This window comes from Copadichromis virginalis, linkage group LG15 (genome assembly GCF_057382275.1).
Source record: "Copadichromis virginalis isolate Kocher_CV1m ecotype Utaka linkage group LG15, C_Virginalis_male_GT1.1, whole genome shotgun sequence".
NCBI classification, from domain to species: Eukaryota; Metazoa; Chordata; class Actinopteri; order Cichliformes; family Cichlidae; genus Copadichromis; species Copadichromis virginalis.
In genome coordinates, this window is record NC_140632.1 from 9,786,748 (window position 1) to 9,809,946 (window position 23,199).

A 23,199-nucleotide genomic window follows, 5' to 3' on the forward strand; every position below is an offset into this window, starting at 1 on the left:
TTAAAACTGGATAATCTTAGAAACATTTATTTTCCGTTGCCTGGACTTTGTTAACGGCAGATCATGGTAAGTCTATATGTTACAGCGAGCACTGACAAGCCAATTTTCATATTGCCTTAGATGCTAGATCCTGTTTTTTAAATGCAAAAGATACTATTCTATAAAGTCTGTATTTAACGCTAGAAAAAGTCCCTGTATATTCATCCACTGTTGTTTTCAATGCCAGCAGAGACATCCGTCCAGTTCCAGAGCTAGCTCTTTTAGCAGCTGCTACCGCCCACTGTGCCCATGCTCTCAGGTGGATGATGACGACATCCTCTTTGGGAGCCCAGACCCGGTGAGTGTTACTCTCACAGAGTGAAATGTCACATCTTAACTACACTCACCGGCCAATTTATTAGGTGCAGTTTATTAGCACCGCTTTTTGCCCTCTGAATTACCTTAAATTTTCAACAAGGCGCTGGAAACATTACTCAGATTTTTGCTCCATATTGGCATAATAGCATTACATAGTTACTGCTGATCTATTGACTGTACATCCACCATAAGAATCTCAAAGGTGAGATTTCGTGACTGTGGAGGCATTGGAGTAGAGTGAACTCACTGTCATATTCAAGAAACCAGCCTGAGATGATGTGAGTTTTGTGACATGGTGTGTTATCCTGTTGGAAGCAGCGATTAGAAGATGGTTACACTGTTGTCAATAAGGGGTTGGAGATGGTCAGCAGAACTACTCAGGTGGGCTGTGGCATTTAATTGATGTCCAGACAGTATTAAGGAGACAGTGTACCTAGTGTCTGAGTTGCTGCCAAGTGATTGGCTGATAAGATATTTGGATTAATGAGCAAATGAACCTAATGAAGTGGCCAGTGAGTGGATATCACAAGTAAGAAAAAAGAAAACCCAAAAAGAAAACTGAAAATACTTGTGTGTTGAGTTCACTAATTATGGTGCTATTTTGCGGGTTTTTATCAACTAACAACTGCTAAGATATCATCACAGCTTTGTGAAGACGATCCTTGTGAGGAAGCTCCGTCAAAGATCAAAAAAGACAAAGACACCATTCAAATCATCTCTAAAGACCTCATCCGCAATCTCAGGTAGTCCCAAACCTGTTGAGTTTCTCCGCTGGTTTAAAAAGCATAATGCACATTTTTAAAACATGGAAATGGAAGCAATTTGATTACATTTAATATGAATTAAAAAAAAAACAATGGTGCACCTAACAGTTTTCCATTAATGTATGACCTGGTATCGTTTCAAGTGATTTAGAGAGACAATTAGATTTTTTTAAAAACAAATGTCATGATGATAATGATGTTTTAACCCAAAATGGACATCCTCACCACAACATAATTCCTCCTGTCGTTATGCCAGAATCCCACTTAACAGTCCTTTGGGAAAGTCAGTCTTTCTCCCGTCAGCTAAGTATAAACGCATCATTTTAGCATCCCAGGCTAACCTCAAGGAGGAGAGAGAGGCTTTTCACCAGGCTTATCAGAGAAAGGAGGAAGAGGAAACGGTAGGATTCATGGCTCTGATGATGTTTTCTTGGACATTAACACAAGAGGCTCGTTCCTGTGATTTTGCAATATGATATCTATATGATGGCTCCCCAGAAATCCGCAGAGGAAAGGAAGCAGCAGATCCAGGCAGCAGATCTGTCCCGTAAGAACAACAAGGCCCTGACTGAGCTCGAGCAAGAGGCCCGGAAACGTTCACAGAGCTTGCTGGAGCAGTCTAACGCTTTAAGGATGGAGCAAGAAGAGGAAATCAAAAGGCTGAACACGGTAGGAATTGGCTGGGAGTATGTGGATGAAGAAAACAAAGGCGGTGTCAATTCACACACATATAAATGCTTCTGTTTTTGTCACTCCCTCAGCTTATTCTGAATGCTCAATGTCAAGCCACAATCAATGCTCAGCTGGAGGAGAAGAAGCAGATCCAGGCAGAGATGGAAGAGGAGGAGAGGCGCCTGGATGCGGTGATGGAGGCAAAGCGCCAAAAGGGTCTGGAGACTGAAAGGAAGATCGACGAGCTGAGGAAACAGCACAGGAACGAGTAAAGAGAGCACCTTTTTTTTCTTCACCAAATGCTTTATATATTCTTAAAATAACTCCAAGGATGGGAAGACGTTAAATTATGCACTTTATCTGATCCAAAAAGGAGGCCATTAGGAGATCTGTCACTCTGTTTGTGTGTGTTACATTTCAGAGGAAGAGCGCAACTTTTAGAACAAATTCAGAAACATCTAGAGGAAAAGGAAAATGAGAGAAAGATGAGAGAGCAAGAGAAACAGCAAATAAAGGAGAACCAGAAGAAGATGGAAAAGGATGACCTCAAGGTGCACACACGGCCCATGTGCAGACTTAAACTCACTAACGTGAACACAGTGCAGTGTACGGGAGTCAGTTTCATCTCTGACCGGCTGCTTTGTTCCAGGCTAAAGAGAAGAATAGGATGGAGCAGCAGCGTATGCAGGAGGAGATCATGCGCATCAATGCTGAGACCCTCCGAGTCAAGGAGCAGAGGATGAAGGAGGAGAAGCTGGCGGACATTAAAGCCATGGAATACATTAAAAAGAAACAGGTCAGCTGGAAAAGCAACTGAACTCTGTAGATCGGCTACAGATGTTTGTTCTCTGCTGATATTTTATTGTTTTTGCAGGCGAGGGACGCGGAACGTGAAGCAGAGCAAAAGCGGATAAGGAAAGAGAAGGAGATGGAGATTGCTAAGCTGAGGGCCCAGCAAGAAAAAGATCGAAACTATAAGGCAGAGCAGGTCAGAAATTGTTTTTGAAGCGTTAACCTTATTACAGGTGGATTAATATGACTTTTAACTGTTCTCGGCCACTTGTGCTGGTGTTTCTGCGGATTTTAAAAAGGATGAACTCTGTGCCCATCGGCATCAAGAAGAGTTACAAAAGAAATGGAGGGAGAAAAACAGAGAGCAGGCCGTGAGGAAAGCACAGCAGGAGGCGATGCTGGGGGCTGCTCGGCTGGAGCAAGTTCACAGCAAACAGCACTACCAGACAGTGCAGGCCACCATAAAGAAGGAAGAGTTTGATCGGATGCTGAAGTAAGAAAGTTGGGGGGCTTTTGTTTGTTTTTCCCACCTCAGTGTGCATTTTCTGCACGTTTTTGCATGAAATTGCTATTTTTCCTCCACACAGGGCTCAGAAGGAAGCAGAGGCCAAAGAAAAGGAGCAGCAGGAGAGGCAACGTCAGAAAGTGCTGCGCCACGCTGAGGCCGTCAGGCAGCAGGTGAATGAGCGCAAGAAGCTTGCCAAAGCTGAGCATAGAGAGGGGTTCGGGGAGGCTGACAAACTGCTGGAGGAAGCCCAGCAGCGACAGATGCGCCTGAATGAGATAAAGGAAAAGAAACTAAAGGAGCTCAGGTAAGCATGAGCAGGTTACTGTAGTAATATTCAGGCATGATTGTCATATATCAGGTTTACTGGATATAATGAATGAACCTAATGTGCATATCTGTGTGCAGGGTTATAGGGCTTGGTGAAAAATACTGTTGTGAAGTGGAGAGAAAGGCCCAGGGACTCATTTTGTATAGCTCCATAATTGAAACAGTAGTTTCAATTACTACTCTAAGTTAAAATATGTTGGATTAAAGTCATATTTCACTCTCAGAGGTGTATGATCATTGGTCTATGCCCTCCAACTCTGGCTCACTGATACAGTTTGTAGGTTTTATTTTTGTGTAATATCTGCATTTGAGTCGTGTCCCGTTCATTCACTGGGAGGTTTTGGGATGGGGGGACGTTCGCAAGATGGGTGTACAGCCTACACATCTGCATCAACTGTGTGACGCTATCGTGTCAATATTAACCAAGATCTGTGATGTATCCAGCAACTTGATGAATCTATATTTATCTATACACACATATCTGCCAGTGAGGATTACCAGGATTATGACACTGTACTAAAATAATTAACATTAGAAAGTCACAACACTGGCCTTAAAACTTAATTACCTTAATTATTAGTTTATTAAAGGGTTCTCCATGAATGATTTTTTATTTTATTTAAAAAACTGTTTATTTTTTAATATCATTACAAACAAGCAGACACACATCCAATACAGAGGCAACAGTATCTCCACACATTTTTCTTCTTTACAGTGACTGTCAGTAATAGAAAACTCTCAATAATGTTATTTAAATAAATAATTTTATTTTAAAAAATACTTAGTGGAATCAGTCTTGTCTCTTCTTATGATAAAAGTACAATTCATTTCCCACGTGCATTCATTCAAAAACGACACTGTTACAGTGCACGAGCACAAAACACTATAGATAAAATCTGACCGTTAATTTTCTATATTGCACTGGCCCGTGCAGAGGTCAGTCACTGCTAATGAATATTAAAGTGGTAAATATCGCTCTAAACAATTACAAAGGCATTTCAAAAGTGTCTCCAGTCTTCATTCTGCCTCAGCGATTCTTCTGAGATTTTTTGGTTTTGTTTCCCTGCTCTGATCTAAAGTCCAGTCTGAGCACAATTGATGCACTGAAATAACTTGCAGTTCTCTAAATAATGACACCGGAGTGGTGGGGAGATACTTTCAAGACGCTTGCGTAAAACTTCTTCCTGCAAAGGGGAAATTATGAGTTTATCAGTTCAAATGTGAAGTAACAGAAGTAGCCTGATAAAAACAGTGACTGCATGGAAACCGCTGCAGTGGTTTAGTTATTGTAGTGTAAGAAAACTAATAAAGAAAATCAAAGAAAAAAAAAAAACAGAATGAGGAAAGAAGTCGCCTGCAGTACTCACAGTAACAAAATAGTTGGTTTCTGGAGTGAACTTATACAACATGTACTTTGAGATCTGGCTGGCTGGGGCGAGCACGTGGAGGTGGAGGTGACCTACTGAAATGAAGGGCGGCTGGTGGAACCCCAGCCTGTGGAGAAAAACACATCAGCACTGAAATTCAGCCGCCCAGAGCAGGGATGAAACGCTTACAAACAACAGAGCAACTAGACCCCTCACTCCATGTTAAACTATAATTATATAGATTACATTAGCACGAAGATTACTTATGCAGTTACTTAAAGCAAAAGATTCATCCACCCTCCCTTTAATATCATTTTTTAAGATACACTGTAGCTTTTTTAATTTAATGTTAAAAGTAAGATTTTTACTGAGTTTTGGCTTCGGGCAGCTACAATGCACCCAGCAGAAACTGCAGGATTTTACTTCACACTCGTATTCAAAACTACGGCCAATTTTGGATCGCTGATTAACCTCATATGAGCGTGAACGTGAATGATCGTCCGTCTCTGTGCTTTAGCCCTGTGAGTGGGTGGATGTATGCATGGATGAATGCAAGGATGGATGGATGAAAAATGGGTGTCCACTGTAAATGATTCCTGAATGCCCACGAGAGAACTTGAGTTTGCAGACTTTGCCTTTTTACTAGTATGAATATTTTTTCCGGTACTTCCAAGAACCGTCTCCACCAACCTTATATCCGCCATGTCAGTAATCCCTTGGGCGTGGAGCACATCTTTCCCCAGTTTAGCCATCCTTTCAACTATTGGAGACATGATTTCTTATGGGTTATGTGATATAGTTTTGATAATCTCAAATAGTTGGAAAAATAAGAGTATCAGAAGTCTATAGTACCAGCAGTAATAGTCTAGTTTAAAGTATTTAAAGGAAAACTTGCAGCAGTAGTGACGACAGGATAGCCACAGTGTTAGGAGATAGTATGGTAAGTTGACAGAGGACTAACTGACCTAGATCAATGTGTCCTTTGTGCAGTGAGAAGCAGCTGGGTATGTGCTCTCTGGGAACAACCAGGTAGTGGTGAGGCGCACCTGGGAAAATGTCGCTGAAACACACCAGGTCTTTAGTCTGTAGTCGGGGCAGAAAAATGAAAGAGTCATTCAAGCTGTGAATGCAGCACTATCAAGACTCAGTACAGTATATTTCCCTGGTGGATCAGAAAGTACCGTGTCGAGGCACTCTTTCTATTGGAGGCGGTAGCGCTACTCCAGCTGTGCACATAAAAGAACCAGGAAACCCCGGACACAAACTCCCACTCTGCACAGTACATGAAAAGGTGGCAGTGGGACTCAGTTTTAAAATATACAGCATTATTATTATTGTTATTATTTTACTCACTTTTTCTGAGTAGATACATTATTACACATACCTGATGAATGTCAGACTGACTGAAACACTGAGGCTTAAATGTATTTGCAGTAAGCGAGGCAGCGTGTGGGAATTAGATTTAAATTGTCATGGAACTTTTCCACCTGTCACTCATTCAGGTGTGCGGAGACTTTGAACTATTAATTTAGCTGCACATAGATGAAGAGAAACCCACCACTTAAAACCAGCCTTAAAATCTTTTGATGCTTGGCTACTCTCTTTGCCTCGGCATTGTAAGGGGTCCGCGAGTGTCTTGAAAGGTGCATATAAATAATAAATGTATTATCATTACTTAAGATGTAACCAGTCCTCAACCAAATAAGAAGTCATGCATGGACCTGTGCCTGCGCAGGGACCCTTTAACGTTTTGGTGATTTGCAGGTGTTAAAGCATCTGGATTTAAACAAAGTGCATTTTTAGATTTACACACTTTAGAGTGGACCTGTTGTGCTTTTCTTTATTTTCTGTCACATGACAGGTTTTTACCTGTCTGGGCTGGTGGGTGCTCACACTACAAACAGCCAAAAGAGCTCAGACTGCTCTAAATGCCCTGTTTCATACAGTTTTATTTGTTTTGGCTCAGAGTTGCAAAACAGCTCTCGTCGTGAAATGCCGCCCCCGCGGTTTCCCTGCTGTAGTCTGTTTCTTCTATTAAATAGCTGATTTGCCATACGCTTTAAACTTCATCTGCCGTCAAGTGCTAAAATCTCCAACTAACTATGTGTGTGTTTAATAGTATATCAAAACCTCGGATCCGCAACTTCCGGGTACAGTTTCCTCCTATAACACCTGTATCGCTCTACATGGGATAAAAAAAAAAAAAGCATCTCACCTCTTTTATTATCTTTGTGTTTTCGTCTTTTTTGTTCGCTATTAAACAGAAAATACACGTTTCAACATAATTTACATCTGAGTTTGACCAGTTGGTCGCTGTGTCCTCCATGTTGCCTGAGGACGGTCTCTCTGTTGCGTTTCCTGAACACTTTCCGAAGATCTTCTATGACGTGCAGAGAGGTTACTCAATGCTTTTCTGAGAACTCTGCCCTCCTAATAAACATTGTGGAAATGAAGGCAGTCGGGCAGGCACTACTATCGTCACTGATTTCTACAGCTGATTCACAAGGTCCCGATTCGATTTTGTTCCATTTTGAGTCAGTCAGAAATATTATAATTTTGTCCATTTATCTAGGATATGTCCTGTCGAAAGAACCCTCTAAGCCTTGTAAATTAAGAATATTTAATTCAAAATTATTTGACTATTTCTCTGCAGTTAGTTTGCACTGAGTTTGTAGGCTGTGTATAAAAAAAATTAAGCTGCCACTTTATCAGATGTGTAAGCATCACAGCAGATGCCTTTGTGTCAAAGTAACAGGATAAAACAGAAAAACTTGGAGATTTTGCTGGCATGGTTTTTTATAGTAGATAACACCCTTAAAAATATTCTGCAGTAGATCAAAAACTTAAAGCCAGGAATCCGTATATGGAGATTACCTGATGTTGCTGCAGTGAAGCAGTGTTATTATCCATCCAACCATGCAAAATAGGATTTTTTGCAATTTTCAGGTGGTCTTAAACTTTTGATCGGGACTATATTTCAACATAATTTTATTTTAATATTCACAATTCTTAAAGAATGTTTAACACAATGTAAATTATGACTGACTTCCAAAAAAGCTGCTTCTGACCTACCAAAATAATTGAGAATTCTTAAACTGCAATCCAAAAAGGTACGACTAAAACAATTATGGTTAATATTGTGTTTTAATACATAGTGTGTGATTAGGATGAGAATGAGTCTAAAACATGACACAAGCTTGAAAAGCTCCAAGTGTTTCATCTTCTTTAATAATCACTGATTGTTGAAGAGGTGGAAGATATAAACCACACACTGCCAATATTTTATTTGTATATATTTAACATTTAATTTTAAATGTAGTTGCAGTGACAACACAATAAATAGATCATGATATCACAGAACACAGCAGTTTTGGATTCACAAGAAATAATACTTCACAGCTACAACACTGAACAGCCGACGACAACCAAGCTCAATTCAACATGAAGCGCTAACCAGCGTTATAGTGACTAGTACGGCAGGGATCGTTGTCAGTGGTGTCAGATGTTTGCAGTATTGCATATTCATGCACTACAAGCCTGTGTCAGATACAGAGGGCGCAAATGGACATTTTCACCCTGTGTTAGTAGATCTGATTGTTTAGTTAGTGGCATATCAATGTGCATTGAAAAAAAAAGTGTATCCCTTTCCCATCCCTTTTTAAGGAGGCTGGACTCCCTCCTGTAGTGACATTCAGTAACAATTTTACATTGTAGAAAAGCTTCAGGGTACAACACAGCACGGGCCATCAATTTATCCTGCAGTGCAAAGTGACATCATGTTAAACTTCTACAGGCTGCAAGTCTCTGAACAACACAGACCACAAATAAGAGTCTACATTACGCATTTAGAGGCAGGAATTCAATACTGGCAAAAGTCAACAGAGAGAGAGAGAGAGAGAGAGAGAAAAAAAAAAAAAAAAAGGAAAAATAAAGCAAACATTCTTTGTAAAAACAGAATGCAAAAATATATTTATAAAATAAGACGAGCGCACGACAAATATGAAATTATTTAATTAAACAGAACATATTTGGTCACTGCAAGTGTTTCCTGGCTCCGTCAGCGGTTTTTGGACTGGACACAGGGAATGCCAACATTGTGCGCAGTTGTGAGGAATTCACTCATTTCACATGAACAAACTCAAAATAAAAAGATAAAGACAGCGTTCACAAGATGTCCTTCACAGAAAGTGAACTCTTTCACTGTAAACAATTCCAGCCAAACTGAATTTGATGGCGAGTGATTTGAACATTTGAAAAAAAAAGCAAAAAAAAAGCCACTAAGTATTTTCAGTACACACATCTGTACATTCCCCAAAATACAAATTATATTAACAATTATTTATTAACAAATAGACACGTGGTATTGTCGGACTCCTTTTTCTTTCACGCAGACTTAAAAATCAGCTCTTATAGGGATCACCTCAATAGTATCGTCAGCAGATTGGCTTCTTTAGCCCTCACAGCAACATGGGTCAAAACAAACAAAGAGAAAAAGACAAAAAGCAGCTATCCTCACCTTCAATCTCTCCTCACAAGCTTATGGTGGTAAGGCAGTCTGCATGCTGGGGGAAGCTGGAGGCTTTGTCTGATGTCTAAGGCAGCCAATGAACCAAGAGCAAAAAACATTTTCTTACATCTTCACCTCTGAACGGACGGTGACCCAGACAAACTCGCCAGCCTACCTGCTGAATACACTCACTTCAAAAACAGGCTACAGAAGACACAGCGCGGCCGGCGGTCAACATGGCTCCACGAGGGGCTTCTGAACTTCATTCACATAACATTTAGCGTCATTTGTGGGTAGCTAGGTTTGCCTCCAAGTGGTGCATAATAGAAATGGGTGATGTTAAAGGTTTTAGGGAGAGTGAATGTAGTTTGAGAAGATGGGTTTACTCGAAGGTCCAGACCTCCAGACTGTGGATGTTAAAGTCCTGCTGGGAGGACAGTGGCTGGTTGTTAAAGGTGGCACATTTGGTGGTGGTCCCTCGGTACAGCTCGGCGTCCAGCCACAGACCCAGCTGACCACTGCAGAGGAAGGCAGTGCTGATTACTGACAACTATCAAACCCTCTACTGTCTCTACTCTTCTGTCCCAAGGATTTAGATTATTGAGACAACTTGATGCTTGAATTGAAACTAAGGTAGCTGTACATACCCTCCTCCTCCCATCTGCAGTGAATCGGTATTGCCTTTCACAAAGTAGGAATTCTCCCCTGTCCAGCGGTACACCTGAAAGCAAGTAGCAAAGCAGCACAGTCGCTACTGAGATCTTTTTAGTGATTAAGGGTGAACTAACCAGAGTGAGCTTGTGAACTGATTGGACGCAAACCTTGATTTCAGGACAGAAGCTGTAGAGGAAGGTCTCTCCTGTGCCATAGCAGTGCTCGCTCACTCTGAAAGGATGAGTTGAAAATGCCCCAAAGATCTGTGACGAGAGTCAGATTAGATTTGAAATCAAGTTTCCTTACGACTAATAATCACACAGATTCCACTCTCTCAGGCCATAGCATAAATCAAATTAGTACATTTGAAATTAGTCTTAACCCACAAAAATCAAACGCTTCGAAAAGCAGAGCAGACGAGCTTCATGGAGAAATTTGGTGCATCGCAATAGCACAAATCATTCACAAGGTACTGCGGTCTGAATGCAGACAGAAAAACCAGCTCCGCCTAGATTTTTCCCATGTGTGCTTCTCATTATTATAACTCCTCAAGCATTTTGGGCAAAAGAGAAAATTCAAATGGTTCCTGAAAGATGAGAATTATTTTGCAATTTTACACCCAAAGTTATAAAATAACTCCAGGTGGCCTGCGTAAAGTGTTAAACCATATAAGAAGATAGGCAAAGTCTGGAAAGTAACAGAGTGATGCAGTAATGCCTTAAAACTGCACTCTTTATATTGGCCAGCAGGGGGCCCCTTGTTTCAAAATGAAGTGGAAGTGAAAACTATGACCTCATCAAACACTCTTCTGCTGACTTTATAGACTCAGTAGCTCTAAACCATATGAGTATGCAGTGTCCACTGGTTTGGTTTTAAAACGCTAAGATGATGTGACTGTCACTGTCAGCTTGAGGGTTAACAGATATGAATCTATACAGGCAATAAAACACAAGCCAACAACACTGTGCTTAGGAGTCAAACCATCTGAAGTTACTCACCTCCCGATGTCTCATATTCTGTTCACCTAATGCTGATGTCACGTTCCTAAAGCTCACAGTTATTTAAACAATTCACATCTATGATGACTATGTCTACCTGGTTATCCATGTCTTTGATGGCCAGCAGCACAGGACTGTCAACATCTGCAAGGTTCCTATACAGAGTCTTCAGACTGGTCCCATGTTTCTCTGTGCTGTAGGCCAGTCTCCATGGATAGCCCTGCACACGGGCAGGCAAACGACAGGCCAGCTGGGGAAACGTACACACCATTAGCCCTGAAAAACTGAATTTCCTTAAATTCCTTTCACCAAGTGAGATGTTAAAGTGTTCAGAAAGCAGCCGCATGTCTGGATATTTGAAGATTACCTTCTCAATGTGTGTATCCTGCAGCAGATCACTTGTATCAATGAGCATGGGGAGTGCATCCATAGAGAAGTCTACATCGATACTGCCAAAACTCTGCCTACGTTTAGCCTCATCAAGGGTGATAATCTAGCGCACAAGTACACAAACAGAACAGAAATGATTGCAAGACAAAGGTGCTTTTAAAATGCTGAAAAAGGCAAAACACCACTGTAGTGTTAGCTTGAAAAAGAAAATAGATGAGGTGAGGTGAGCTGGAGGCCCGAGCATACCTCCCAGCTGCAAGATGCAGGGTCGCTGAAGAAATTATCAATCATGTCCAGCTCATCCTTCTCCACCACAACGAAGCCCTGCTCTCGAGCCTCCTTCCCGTACACGTCTGGGGACCACTGAACGAAGAAGGCATACAGATCGTCCACCCTACCGCAGACACACACACACACGAAATCAGGAGACTGCCGACTAGTGTAGCCGCAAATATACCATTAGTAAACCAATGCCCCTTCAACACAGCTTACATCACAGTTATTTTTGCAGCATTTAACTGGCACTAGGATTATATAAAACATTTAAATATACCTTTCCTGTGGCACAGCAAACCAATATTCTGGCTGCTTTTCCCGGCCCCCGAATGAGTGGGCGGGGCTAGAGGTCATGCAGGTGGCAAAGGACTTCCGCATTGGCTTCCCAACTTTGAAGCAGAGGAACATTGGTGGGTTTTTGCTCTTCTCCTCTGATGAGAAAAGCATGTCTGCAAGGTATGGAGAAAATAAAGAGTTTAGCTATTTCATGCTGAAACTTTATTTTAGTCCCATCGAAGTCTGAAATCTTGTACCTTCTATTGGAGCTTGCATTCTCTTCAGTAGCCAGGATTTCATCTCCAACTCATAGGTTTTCTTCTGCCTCTCCTCCTCACTGAGTTCGTCCTCCTCTGCTGGTCTGTCTGGGCCAGACGTCTCATCAACCTCTGAAGCCTGCTTCAGACTTTGCCTCCTGATTTGGTCCACTGGTGCACTTGTTATTTTATCATCAACACCGTTTAGCAGCTTTTCAGTTCCTTCACAGTTTGCGTCTTTGGTTTCAGTTACCATCTGGTTTGTAGGTTTATTATGCAAGTCACCCTGTTTTTCAGCCTCTGAGGAGGACTGTATCGACTCTCCATCCTCGATGGAGGTGTTCTGAGCAACACCTTCGTCTTCCTCATCATCCAGCTTCCCTTGAGTTTGGTTCTTATGGTCTCCCTGGCCTGGACTCTGTCCTAGGAGTTCATGTTGGTGTCTGTCGAGTGTTCTGCAGGATGTCCCCTCTGCCTCGTCTGTGCTCCCGTTGACAGTTGGCTCCAGCTCGGTAAAGCCTTCATCTGATGGAGACTTCTCTGTCTGTTCGCCCACTGTACTCACTGTTATCAAAAGAGGTTTTGATTAAATTTAGCATATGTCAGAAATCAGTGTCAAATGCCCCAACTACAACCCCCCTCCTTATACTTCAACATTAGTAAAGCAGTACGGGTAGTAAAATCCTTAATTTCTTGATTAGAAAATATCTAAAAAAAAGCAATCACATGGTAGAGGCTCAGTTCACATAGACATATAGACACTCTCTTGGGTTTACGGCAAATGAAAAAAGAAAGTATCCAATGAGCAGCGGTTCTCTGGGTGAAAATGAAAATGTCTTGAGGAGAATGGCCACGCATCTTTGAAGTCAGGAGCTACAGCAGCAGAAGACCACACCTGGTGCTACTCCTGTCAGCTAAAAAGAGACAAACAAGCTCAGCAAAAGACTGGAGACTAATCAGACCAGGCAACATTTTTCCAATCCCAATTTCTTTTGCATGGCAGGGTCAGAATTTGGTGTAATCAATACGATACCGTGAATCCATCCTGCCTTGTGTCAACAGTTTAGGATGATGCTGGTGGTGTGGGGAATTTTGTATTTTTTTCCCCCCACACTTTGAGCCTTTTAATGTCAACTGAGCATCGTTGAAAATAAATTAATATTTGGTCTCAGGTTTGGATTTCAAGATTCGCAAGCTGCCTTTCATTAATGGGCTAGCTAACGAAAAGTAGCTTGTGTTAACCATAAAAGCAGACAAAAAAGCAACCACAAGTGGACCACAAACACAAACTTCATATCCTACCAGTTTCAGAAAGGGTTGATTCAATGTCATCCAGAACTATTGGTTGTTTGGGATTCAGAGCTTCATAGCGACTGAAGGGGTTTAGTTCCTGCTCTGATGGCAGCTGTTCCCACTCTCCGGGCCTGTACACAGGACACAGATCCTGGGGTAGGTCTCTGTGAGTTCACGGTGTGGCACCACACACACCGCAATTAAGAATGAGGAAAAAAACAAACAAACAAACAAACAAACAAACAAACAGAATTGCGGGGGGAAAAAAAAAAAAAAAGAAAAAAAAAGAAATGGGAAAACAAAAGAAAAAAGAAAAATGCCCAACAGAAATTAATGTGGTATACAACTTAAAAGTAGTAAATGTGATGTGAAACAGCAACTTAAAGCTTAAACAGAACAAAAAAGGTGAAAATGGGAAAGTAAAAAGTCTGATCTTGCACTGGAGAGAGTTTTGATTAACAGCTATGGAGGAAAGAGTGAAACAAAGCTAAGATGACAATCTCAGGAGCATGTTAGGAAACACGTTGAAAAGCTTGAAGGGCTCGTAATATCTTAGTTTGCAGTTTATTTCTCATAAAACAGAAACGGGAAGGAGGAACAAAAAAGGAGGAATAAGAATCGAGTTGAGAGGAACGGTTAGCGAAGGAGGAAATGTGGCAAGTGACACGGAGAGAGGTCTTACGATGGCAGAGCGTCCTTGAGCTTCATGCGCGACACGTCGTCGTACAGCGCTACAGAGACGACCTCCCCCATTGGGCAGATGAGGCCGTATTCCTCACAGCCGTGCTCGATCACCAGGGGGTCCGACTTGTGCGGATCAAACATGATGTTGTTGGGCGTCACAATTAACACGCCTCCAACAACACCCTGGAAAAATCAAAATGCACAAAGAGGCAGCAAGATGGTGACAATTTGATCAAAGACAAAACTAAATATTGATGTTTCCAATTGCATTTTACTTTATATAGTAACCATCTGTATATAGTGTAGTATTTTGTCTTGTTTTGTACACCATTGTTTTCTACTACATCTTTAATTCCCCTTTTTTTACTGTTCCTTGTGCTGCTGTAACAAGGAAATTTCCCCCAGTGTGGAATTATAAAAAATTAAAATAAGTCTAACTTCATACATGAGATGCAATAATTCACCAGTTTGGACATTTCTGCTTGTTAACCCAGTATGAATTTTCCTTCTTACCATGCCATCAGTGAAGTACTTGCAGCTCATTTTTATGAATTTGACCGTTAATGGACTCTCGTCCTCAGAGCTTGGGGAGAGCTCGCGGCGAAGGGCCGTTGCTGACCTACAGTTTGGAACGCCATACTGAAAGATGTTGAAAGGCAGAGATCAGAGAGATTAATGTTGTGCTTTTATTTAGTACGGCTTGTTTCAAAGGTACAAACATAAGGATATACTGTACATAAGTCAAGAACACAATCTTTGAATTTGAGTCTGATACCAGACATCCATCTGGCTTGGGCTTATTTTAAAGGAATTTTTATGAAGATTTTAAATAAGCATGCACCTGCCAGAAAATTTAGGGTCAAGGGACGGGAGAACCCTTGGTTTTCATCGGAATTATCAGAGTCCATCCATCAGCGCAATGTGGCATGGGCAAAAGCTAGGAACAATGATTCCCTGACTGACTGGTTAGACTTTAGGAAATTAAGAAACAAATGCACGACACTTATCAAGAAGGCTAAGTCAGAATACTATTTATCTGTTACTACAGAAAACCTCAATAACCCTCAGAAATTTTGGAAAGTAATTAAGTCCTTATCTATAAATAAAATATCACAGGCTCTTCCAAAATTCATTTTAAAAGATTCTGTCCCAGTTTATGACAGAACTGAGGTCTTAAATAGCTTTAACAAGCACTTCGTAGCTACTGGTTTTTTTTATTTAACTCTGTTGGATCAGCCCCCATGACTCCCTGTACAGAACCCCAAACATATTTTGGGGAGCTTTTTGATTTTTCTCCTTTTTCTGTCCAGGAAGTGCATAAAGCTCTTAAAGCCTTAGATGACAGGAAAACCCCAGGGCCAGACTTAATAGAGCCCTATTTTCTGAAAATAGCAGCTGATTACATTGCACAACCTCTTATGATCCTTTTTAATCTTTCAATCCAAACTAAAGAAATTCCACTTGTTTGGAAGTCTGCTTTTGTTACGCCAATATTAAAAGGAGGCAACCCAGCCATTCTGACTAATTACAGGCCAATATCAAACTTGTGTGTCTTGGCAAAAGTCCTTGAGTCTCTCGTCAGTGAGCAATTAAAAGAGTTCTTGTACTCTAATGAAGTTCTCTCAAAAATGCAATCTGGGTTTAGAAAACAGCATAGTGCTGTTACGGCTGCCACAAAAGTGATAAATGACATACTTGTTGCTCTGGATAAAAAACAGCACTGCGCTTCTCTCTTTATCGACCTGTCAAAAGCTTTCGACACTGTGGATCACGTCATTTTGAAGCATAGGCTTCTTTCTTTGGGGCTGTCTAGACATGCTGTCTCCTGGTTCACTAACTATTTGAGTGACAGGACTCAATGCATTAAATGTGAAAATCTGTGCTCAGAACTTTTGAATATTCACACTGGGGTGCCACAGGGTTCAATTTTAGGACCTCTGTTGTTCATCATGTATATAAATGATTTGGGACAAAATGTGTCAAATGCTAGTATGCATTTTTATGCTGATGACACAGTTATTTATTCCTTTGGCTCAAACCTTGAAAAGGCAATAGAATCTTTGCAGAAAGCTTTTGATGTGGTTCAGCACACACTTCTGGAGCTGAAATTGGTTCTTAATGCTGAAAAGACAAAGCTAATGTTGTTTTCAAACATGAAGAGATTTCCTCAAACTGTCCCTTTGGTGTCCACTCTTGAGGGAAACCTCATAGAAGTGGTGCATACGTATAAATATCTTGGCTTTTTAATTGATGATTCTCTGACCTTTAAATCTCACATAGACAATCTTGTGAAAAAACTCAAACTAAAATTGGGATTTTTCTTTCGAAACAAATTTTGCTTTTCTTTTGAGACAAAAAAGCGTCTTGTAAAATGCCACATTTTTATCTGTTTTAGATTATGGTGATCTGCTGTACATGAATGCTTCCGCCTAGTGTCTTCATAAGATTGACTCAGTATATCATGCCTCTTTACGGTTTATTACAAACTGTAGGGCTTTGACCCATTGTTGTGATCTGTATGCTCGAGTGGGATGGCCTTCGTTGTCCTCCAGGAGGTTTGATCACTGGTGCATCTTTATTTACAAGGCCCTGCTTGGACAAATGCCCACCTATATTTGCGATCTGCTCACATGGAGGAGTACTGTTTCTTATAGCCTGCGTTCAAGCGATCTTCTTCTGCTCAATGTTCCATTTCCCAGAACTGAACTGGGAAAGAGGGCTTTTTCTTATGCTGCCCCTTTTACATGGAACATGATGCAAAAAGACTGGAAGATAGCAGATCTTATTTCATTAAATGCTTTTAAGTCCAAATTGAGAGAGCCAGAGAAAAATGTTTTTTAAAATGTAATTGTTACTTATAATCATGTATGTAACTTTGTAATTTTTAACATGTTGTCGCCTCTTGGCCAGGACTCCCTTGGAAAAGAGGTTTTTAATCTCAATGGGACTTTTCCTGGTAAAATAAAGGTTAATAATAAAATAATAACACAGTTTGTACAATTCTAATGAGTCAATATTTGGTGTGACCACCTTTTTTCACCAACCGGCCTCAAATCAGTCTGACTAGGTGACCAGACCCCCAAATGTTACTCAGCACTGGATCCCTGCAGGGCTGTGTTCTCAGCCTCCTACTTTACGCCCAGTACACATCAGACTGCACATCAATCCACCCAACCAACCTCATTGTCAAGCATGCCAATGACGTTGGGCTGATCCCTAAAGGAGATCAGAGATCAGAGATACAGGGCGGAGATAGAGAACTTGTCCCGCTGGTGTTTAGAAAATAATGTGAAGCTGAGCGTCCTTAAGACAAAAGAATTCATAATGAAGTATAGGTGGGATCTGTCTTTGCCTTCAGGTTTCTCAAGGTTTTCTGGGCACTCACATCTCCACCAACCTCACCTGGACCCACAACACCAACGTCTTGGTAAAGACTGCACTTCCATGTCCTAAGGAAACATAACTTGGACCAGAAGCTGCTGCTGGTCTTCTACCACTCCTCAATAACTCTGCCCCCCAAAATTATTGACTTCCCTTCATCTGCTGTTGATAGTGTTTTAGGCCTGTCACTTTTTGTCCTCCACTTGTCCATTTTTCCTCAAATCTCACACTGCACACCATGCTGAGATATGGTAAGCTTTCTGCTAACAGCTCTTTGGGAGTCACCTTGTTGTTACAAAGTTACTATCTTTATACCTTTAAAACTGATTCAACCAAGGAAATCAGAACAAATTACATGTTTTTGCACTAGACTGCTAGTAACAAAGTGCCTAAAGATATAACTTTGCTAAGTTCTCTTGTGTGTAGACAACACTGGTTAAGCACTTGAGGTAGGTGCCTTTTTATGCTTGAATGATGTACAGGTCGCAGAGTTAAGAGGCTTAAAAAAGCAAAAACAAAAACATTCATCTGAATGGTCAGGTATAAGTGTCTGAACTGCAATAGGGTGAAAAAGCAGCTTGGAAAAAAAAAAAAAAAAAGCAGCTTGAAAACTTCTTGATAACTTGAAAGACTTTAGAAAGGACTTTCTTATTAAGAAAGTCTGTATTATAAATTGCTGTATGACAGATGTACTGCAAATACAAATACGCATTCTTGTGCAAAGTTTACTATGGTGTTGCTTTTCATTGCTGATTTTTACACCTCGCACTACTGCAGACCCAGTGATATTGTCTTTACTGTTATTAATTAAGGGTAAACAGGGTTACACTGACTTCTTGGAAGCAAAATATAAAGTGGAGCAGCTCAAGACTTATGCACAAGACTGTAATTCAAGAATTACCTCAAGTATAACTAATTTAAGCAAATGTAGTTCTAAATACACATCTTACAGTGCATTTTAAGCACATGCTACCAAAACCTTCAAATACCCTTTAACAATCTTTTTGTCCTTGAATGGCCACAATACGGGTAAAGGTTCTATAATTTGGAATACTTATCTCGGGGTGTATGGTATGTCACATGATAGAGGCTAAATTAGCTTTTTTGGTTCATGCCGAAGTCCTGTGTATGATCACAGTACTCCAAGTAATATAATGAATGTTATTTGACTTACTTGTGATGACTTCTCTGACACGTTTTTAGCGATGGGATCAGAGGAAGTCGGAGATTTGAGTTCAGTTTCTGACTGAGTCACATCAGGGACAAACAGTTTCTGTAGTAATAACAGATAACCAATAGTTAGATGATCAGTAATGAACAGGGGAAAAAAGCAGCATGACATAATAAATGGGCTAAACTTCTATATCTGCTTTTAACCTTCAGTGATCATTTTCATTTCCATCAAACGATGAAGATTCTTTTCATTCCTAGTCCACATCAGTGTAGCCGATATCGCCGCCCTACCCCTTTCAAGATATGCGTTTTCAAAGTGTTCCTTTGTGGAAATTAGTGGAAAACCCGCTCTAACACATTATCCAGCTGATGCTTAGTGTCACAGCTTTCTCACCTGCCCGGGGTAGACACTGCGAGAAAACAGCTTGTTCAGCTGGACCAGTTTATTTGGGGTGATGTTGAACTTGAGTGCGATGCTGTTGAGGGAATCATCACGTCCCACCTGTAACACAAATCATCTCCTCTGTAAAAATGTGAGACATTTTAAATGCAAACAGCTCAAAATGCTACACAACGGAAATTTTCTATCTCTTCCCTTGCAAGTCTACAGCACCTTACTTAAAAGGAAAAAAAACAACAACAAAAAAAATGATGTTACTCACAACGAACTCCACTGTCCCCGGCGGCCTTGTCTTTTCCATTTTTGCCTTGTTGGTAACTTTACAGCCATCATCTGACAGAACAGAACAGAAAGAGGACTGTAGACTAAGGACGACTGTAAAATAACAGTATGATTAGGAAAAAACTTCTTATAAGAGCTATATAAATGGGTTATATAGGTCTTATAAATGGGTTAATTGTGTTAATAAAGAAAAAAAGCAATGTTTCAGGGGTTGGGGTTAGAAAAAGGAAAAAAAAAAGAAAAGAAAAAGGGGGGGGGGGGGGAGGACCCTCTAAAAAGCCTTTAGTTGTCTGACTGTGATTCAGTACCAGCTGCTCATCTCCTATCATTATCCAGCCTCAAAACACTACAAACACAGAAGTGGTTATTGTATATACACACACACATAATCTGACCCTTGTAGCAGAGAAGGTCCACAGTCAGCAGTTTCTTCCTGCCGGGAAAGCACAGGCTATTAGTGCTCCACTCCCTGACTGCCTCATTATACTGCCGCCCCCGCCATGGATACAGAGGGCATGAGTAAGCATTAGCTGGCCAGACTCCAGCTGCGTCTGCTTCTTTTTACTGTACAGAGCATCAAAGAAAAGGCCGCTGTCACTTTATTCACCGAGCCTGTACCAGGCTGTGACTGATATTATACTGTGCAGGACTTTTAGTCAATGGGACTTAACAGTTTGTTTGTGTGTATTTCTTGCCCTTTACACTAAAGAATACCACATTTGCACTATGTATTATAATAGAAATGGCTTTTTACAGCTGGCTGACCCACTGAACTTGTGACAGGAGTTATCACTGCTCTTTCACAGCCAAAGAAACCCAGCAAAACATGCTAGCATGACACGCACTGCCCATAATGGTTGCAATGGTCACTTTTTGTTTTGCAGGTCATAATGGGTTTCTACACAAGACAATGTTGGCCCACAGGATGTCTTGTAATAAAATCTGTAGTGTACACACTTATTAAATATTGTTTTATTTGGTTAAAATAATATTAACAACCGCAACTTTTTGACTGGCATATTTTAAAAGCCACACCAACGACAATTCAACTGAGTCATTTTAATGACTCAATAATAATTTAATAAGAAGCTTACCTCGACCATGCAAAAAGTTTGATGCCCATTAAATTTAGGGGGGGAAAGACAGCCTTAAATCACCCCTCTTTCAATATTGCTTCCAAACAGCCAGACCTCATAATCTTTTCAGTGGGCTTGAACAATAGTTTTTTCAGGCTTTCTGAAGGTCTTTCAGTTTTTCTTCAGATACTTCTTGCTTTTTCTATTCGTTTTCACTCCTGTCCTTGCACTTGACCAATTTGAGAGGATTTTTTTTAATCTTTTAAACTTGGCAATGATCTTTGGATTATTTAAGCATAAAACGACACCTAACTCATGGAATGAACCATTGTTGTGCCTACACATAGAAGACAAATTAAAGAACCAGTTTTAAATTTTATCTTAGGCACTCTGTTTCTAACAGCCTGTTGCAAAAACAATTTGGTTCTATTTCTTTACTTGAATCTACAGTTGATACATCTACTGTTTACTGAAGCCTCATCAGAGCCTCGGTGCAAGGGTCGTTTCTGTACCCGACTGAAAATCAGTGACAGGTCTTACAGAACGACTTATAAATTTAAAATTTTGGGTTTAAAATCTTTTTCAGTGTGATACTGATCCTAAACACACTTTTATTGCAGTAAAAGCATACCTGAAAATTAAATCATACAATGGATCACCGTCAGTCATGGACTGGCCTCCTGAGAGCCTGGACCTTAAGATTACCCAGCAAAATATAAAGAAATGATGGGTGGCACAATATTGTTGATCAATAATGACATTTTTCCAAGAGTAGCGTCAAATCTTAGTACTAAATGACATTGTGAATACAGAGTACTGAATATCATTTTTAACGGTATACTAGAACAGGATAAAGGTTATGCAACTTCCTGTTTAAAACTGCTGAGGTTGTTTTACCACAGAGGATCCTCAGATATTAATCAGTGTATATTGCAAGTGTAAAACAACTCTAGTTAAAAATAAATAAATCTTTTTTTAAAAATAAGTTCAGAAAGCTGCTGGAAAAATGCAATTCAAATTATGATTAGTAAAAGCAAGGGAAAGTTTAACTTCCTCTGTATAAGATTTTGTTATTCAACTGTAAAGCTGACATGCAAGGTTAGTTTTATTTGCATTTTCAATTCTTTACCCTCAAAAGATCATATCTGTGCCACAAAGCCTTCTGTCAGCCAAAGGGCTACCATTTGTTTTACAGACTTCCACAAATCTGATTGACAAGTCACACAACATGTTTTTTTTTTTCTTTTTTCCTGTTTGTACAGCACTAAGGTCAACCTGTGTTGTTTTTAAATGCGCTTATAAATAAATTTACACCGATTCTGATGAAGGGCATTAGATGATAAACATTACTGAGAAAGGCCATTATATACCAAGTGCATTGCAAAAAACAAACAAACCCAAAAACCCACACAAAATTACGAATTTTTCAGATTTGCACTTGTAGTGTGATGCACATACACAATGAACATGTTGCGTTTGCACCGTAGAAAAATATAAATAAAATCAATCGAGTTGACATCAAGCCACGATGAGCTGGTCCTAATGTCTCTAAAGAAAGGGAAGAAACTGAAATTTTGGGTTTATCTAATTGTCATGGCAGGGCACAGCTGAGTTAAAGCAGTGTCACGGCTGCTTTCGTACATATTTCAGGATGTCAGTGGGGCAGTTTGAGTGTTGCTGGCAGAGTTGGGAACATATCTGAGGAGGCAGAGAAATCATTTCAGAGAGCCGACTGACCTGAAGCAGAGTCTAGCTGTGTGCCTGAGGTAAAACAGTATTATTTTATCATTTCCATATCACTGTATAATCATTCTCTGTGTGTGTTTTGAGCCATGAGTGCACTTGCTGTCAGGTGCATCTGTCTGGTCAGATCTGTTTGGTATAATTTGTGCTTGGTTTAAAAAAAACAAAACAAAAAGCGCTGCAAATTCCTCCACCGAAATGACGTGGCCCTCATGAACAGCTGCAAGAGAGTCCGAAAAATATTTTTAACGCATGAAATATTCACAGATTGTACGTGTTCAGTGCGTAAAGGGCTTAAGATCAGCAATCTTATTCTCCCAAACAGAACTAACCCAAGCAGAGATGTGCACACAGCCTGCACAGTCTTTATGCTAAATTATTCAGTCTTTATGTTATCAGAGGGTAACTAAAATGCTATGTTCCAACTCCATATTTGTATTCGTGGACTCCTCATCTTTTACTGTATCGGTGCCATCTGAGCCCATTCATATTCCGAAACTATTAACTCTTCTCCCTTTAAGCCAACTTTCATCTGATTGGCCAGGATTTGGCCAGCAGGTGGGTGAGGCTTCTGCGTTCACAAGATGCCGATATTAAGGATGCCTCTTTAGAGCTTTTGCGTTTCATGGATTACTTGCGTATACAATGACCTTCTCATTTGAAATGTTTGCCTTGTTTGACATGACCATCCACCATTTTCAACAGGAAAAGCAGCCACTTAGATTTAGGGTATATTCCAACATTCAGAGAAGCAACTTTGAAATGTGTGTTGTCACCATCTTACCTGGCTTTCCTGTCGCTCTCTGTAGCTCTGCCTTTTTGTTGGCGTCACTGTCATTTGGAATGTCGGGACAGGAGATGATTTCCGGATTCTGTTCATTCACAGTCTTCTCCGATTGGCTCCCCCTGAGCTGTTTCCGCCTCTTCAGCCTGATGAGATGCCCCGGGGGGTAGATCAAGTAGAAACATGGTGAATTTAAATCCTACAGTTAAAACCATGTCCATAACTTAAAGTATTCTGC

General features: G+C 40.5%; 3 protein-coding genes across 10 annotated transcripts in view; 1 reads left to right on the forward strand and 2 right to left on the reverse strand.

Annotated features, from left to right (window-relative positions):
- LOC146691818 (cilia- and flagella-associated protein 45-like) lies at positions 1 to 17,739 on the forward strand. 6 transcript variants are annotated; one of them, XM_085431797.1, is made up of 12 exons: positions 1 to 66; positions 230 to 337; positions 991 to 1,100; positions 1,378 to 1,522; positions 1,620 to 1,790; positions 1,883 to 2,061; positions 2,215 to 2,344; positions 2,443 to 2,589; positions 2,668 to 2,781; positions 2,885 to 3,078; positions 3,173 to 3,397; positions 3,499 to 3,643. In XM_085431797.1, exons 1-12 carry the CDS (start codon positions 64 to 66, stop codon positions 3,608 to 3,610), a joined length of 1,638 nt encoding a protein of 545 aa, XP_085287923.1. In that variant the 5' UTR covers positions 1 to 63; the 3' UTR covers positions 3,611 to 3,643. The 6 variants fall into 6 exon arrangements, with proteins under 6 accessions (XP_085287923.1, XP_085287925.1, XP_085287922.1 ...); XM_085431799.1 differs by lacking the exon at positions 3,499 to 3,643 and adding an exon at positions 17,481 to 17,739 and having other exon boundaries at positions 2 to 66; positions 227 to 337; XM_085431796.1 differs by having other exon boundaries at positions 2 to 66; positions 227 to 337.
- Positions 4,166 to 7,162, reverse strand: LOC146691819 (adenosine 5'-monophosphoramidase HINT3-like). The gene is made up of 5 exons (XM_085431803.1): positions 7,003 to 7,162; positions 5,753 to 5,870; positions 5,478 to 5,547; positions 4,788 to 4,914; positions 4,166 to 4,604 (listed from the first exon to the last, which is right to left on the reverse strand). The coding sequence occupies exons 1-5, from the start codon at positions 7,111 to 7,113 to the stop codon at positions 4,494 to 4,496; spliced, it is 537 nt and encodes a 178-aa protein (XP_085287929.1). The 5' UTR covers positions 7,114 to 7,162; the 3' UTR covers positions 4,166 to 4,493.
- The window catches only part of ncoa7b (nuclear receptor coactivator 7b), a 21,253-nt gene continuing 6,136 nt past the window's right edge, over positions 8,083 to 23,199 (reverse strand). For 2 of the 3 annotated variants that reach the window (XM_085431794.1, XM_085431793.1), the window contains exons 3-17: positions 22,962 to 23,107; positions 19,339 to 19,409; positions 19,071 to 19,178; positions 18,678 to 18,776; positions 14,636 to 14,761; positions 14,121 to 14,305; positions 13,448 to 13,602; positions 12,146 to 12,709; positions 11,890 to 12,061; positions 11,583 to 11,730; positions 11,314 to 11,439; positions 11,044 to 11,196; positions 10,116 to 10,211; positions 9,942 to 10,015; positions 8,083 to 9,812 (exon numbers count right to left, since the gene is read on the reverse strand). In XM_085431794.1, the coding sequence (XP_085287920.1) occupies positions 9,677 to 9,812; positions 9,942 to 10,015; positions 10,116 to 10,211; positions 11,044 to 11,196; positions 11,314 to 11,439; positions 11,583 to 11,730; positions 11,890 to 12,061; positions 12,146 to 12,709; positions 13,448 to 13,602; positions 14,121 to 14,305; positions 14,636 to 14,761; positions 18,678 to 18,776; positions 19,071 to 19,178; positions 19,339 to 19,409; positions 22,962 to 23,107 (2,359 nt within the window). In that variant the 3' untranslated portion in view covers positions 8,083 to 9,676. The remainder of the gene's footprint in view (positions 9,813 to 9,941; positions 10,016 to 10,115; positions 10,212 to 11,043; positions 11,197 to 11,313; positions 11,440 to 11,582; positions 11,731 to 11,889; positions 12,062 to 12,145; positions 12,710 to 13,447; positions 13,603 to 14,120; positions 14,306 to 14,635; positions 14,762 to 18,677; positions 18,777 to 19,070; positions 19,179 to 19,338; positions 19,410 to 22,961; positions 23,108 to 23,199) is intronic. The other variant, XM_085431795.1, reaches the window with a different exon arrangement.

What these genes read in the sequence shown, in the direction of transcription:
- LOC146691818 (XM_085431796.1), top strand. An exon ending in TCTTTGGGAGCCCAGACCCG is followed by an intron (nt 338 to 990) that starts GTGAGTGTTACT and finishes ACAACTGCTAAG; the next exon opens with ATATCATCACAGCTTTGTGA. An exon ending in GAAACTATAAGGCAGAGCAG is followed by an intron (nt 2,782 to 2,884) that starts GTCAGAAATTGT and finishes GATTTTAAAAAG; the next exon opens with GATGAACTCTGTGCCCATCG.
- LOC146691819 (XM_085431803.1), bottom strand. Translation starts at nt 7,113, where the DNA reads ATGGAGGACACAGCGACCAACTGGTCAAACTCAGATGTAAATTATGTT. An exon ending in ACACAAAGATAATAAAAGAG is followed by an intron (nt 5,871 to 7,002) that starts GTGAGATGCTTT and finishes CCCCGACTACAG; the next exon opens with ACTAAAGACCTGGTGTGTTT. An exon ending in ACTGACATGGCGGATATAAG is followed by an intron (nt 4,915 to 5,477) that starts GTTGGTGGAGAC and finishes TTTTCTCCACAG; the next exon opens with GCTGGGGTTCCACCAGCCGC.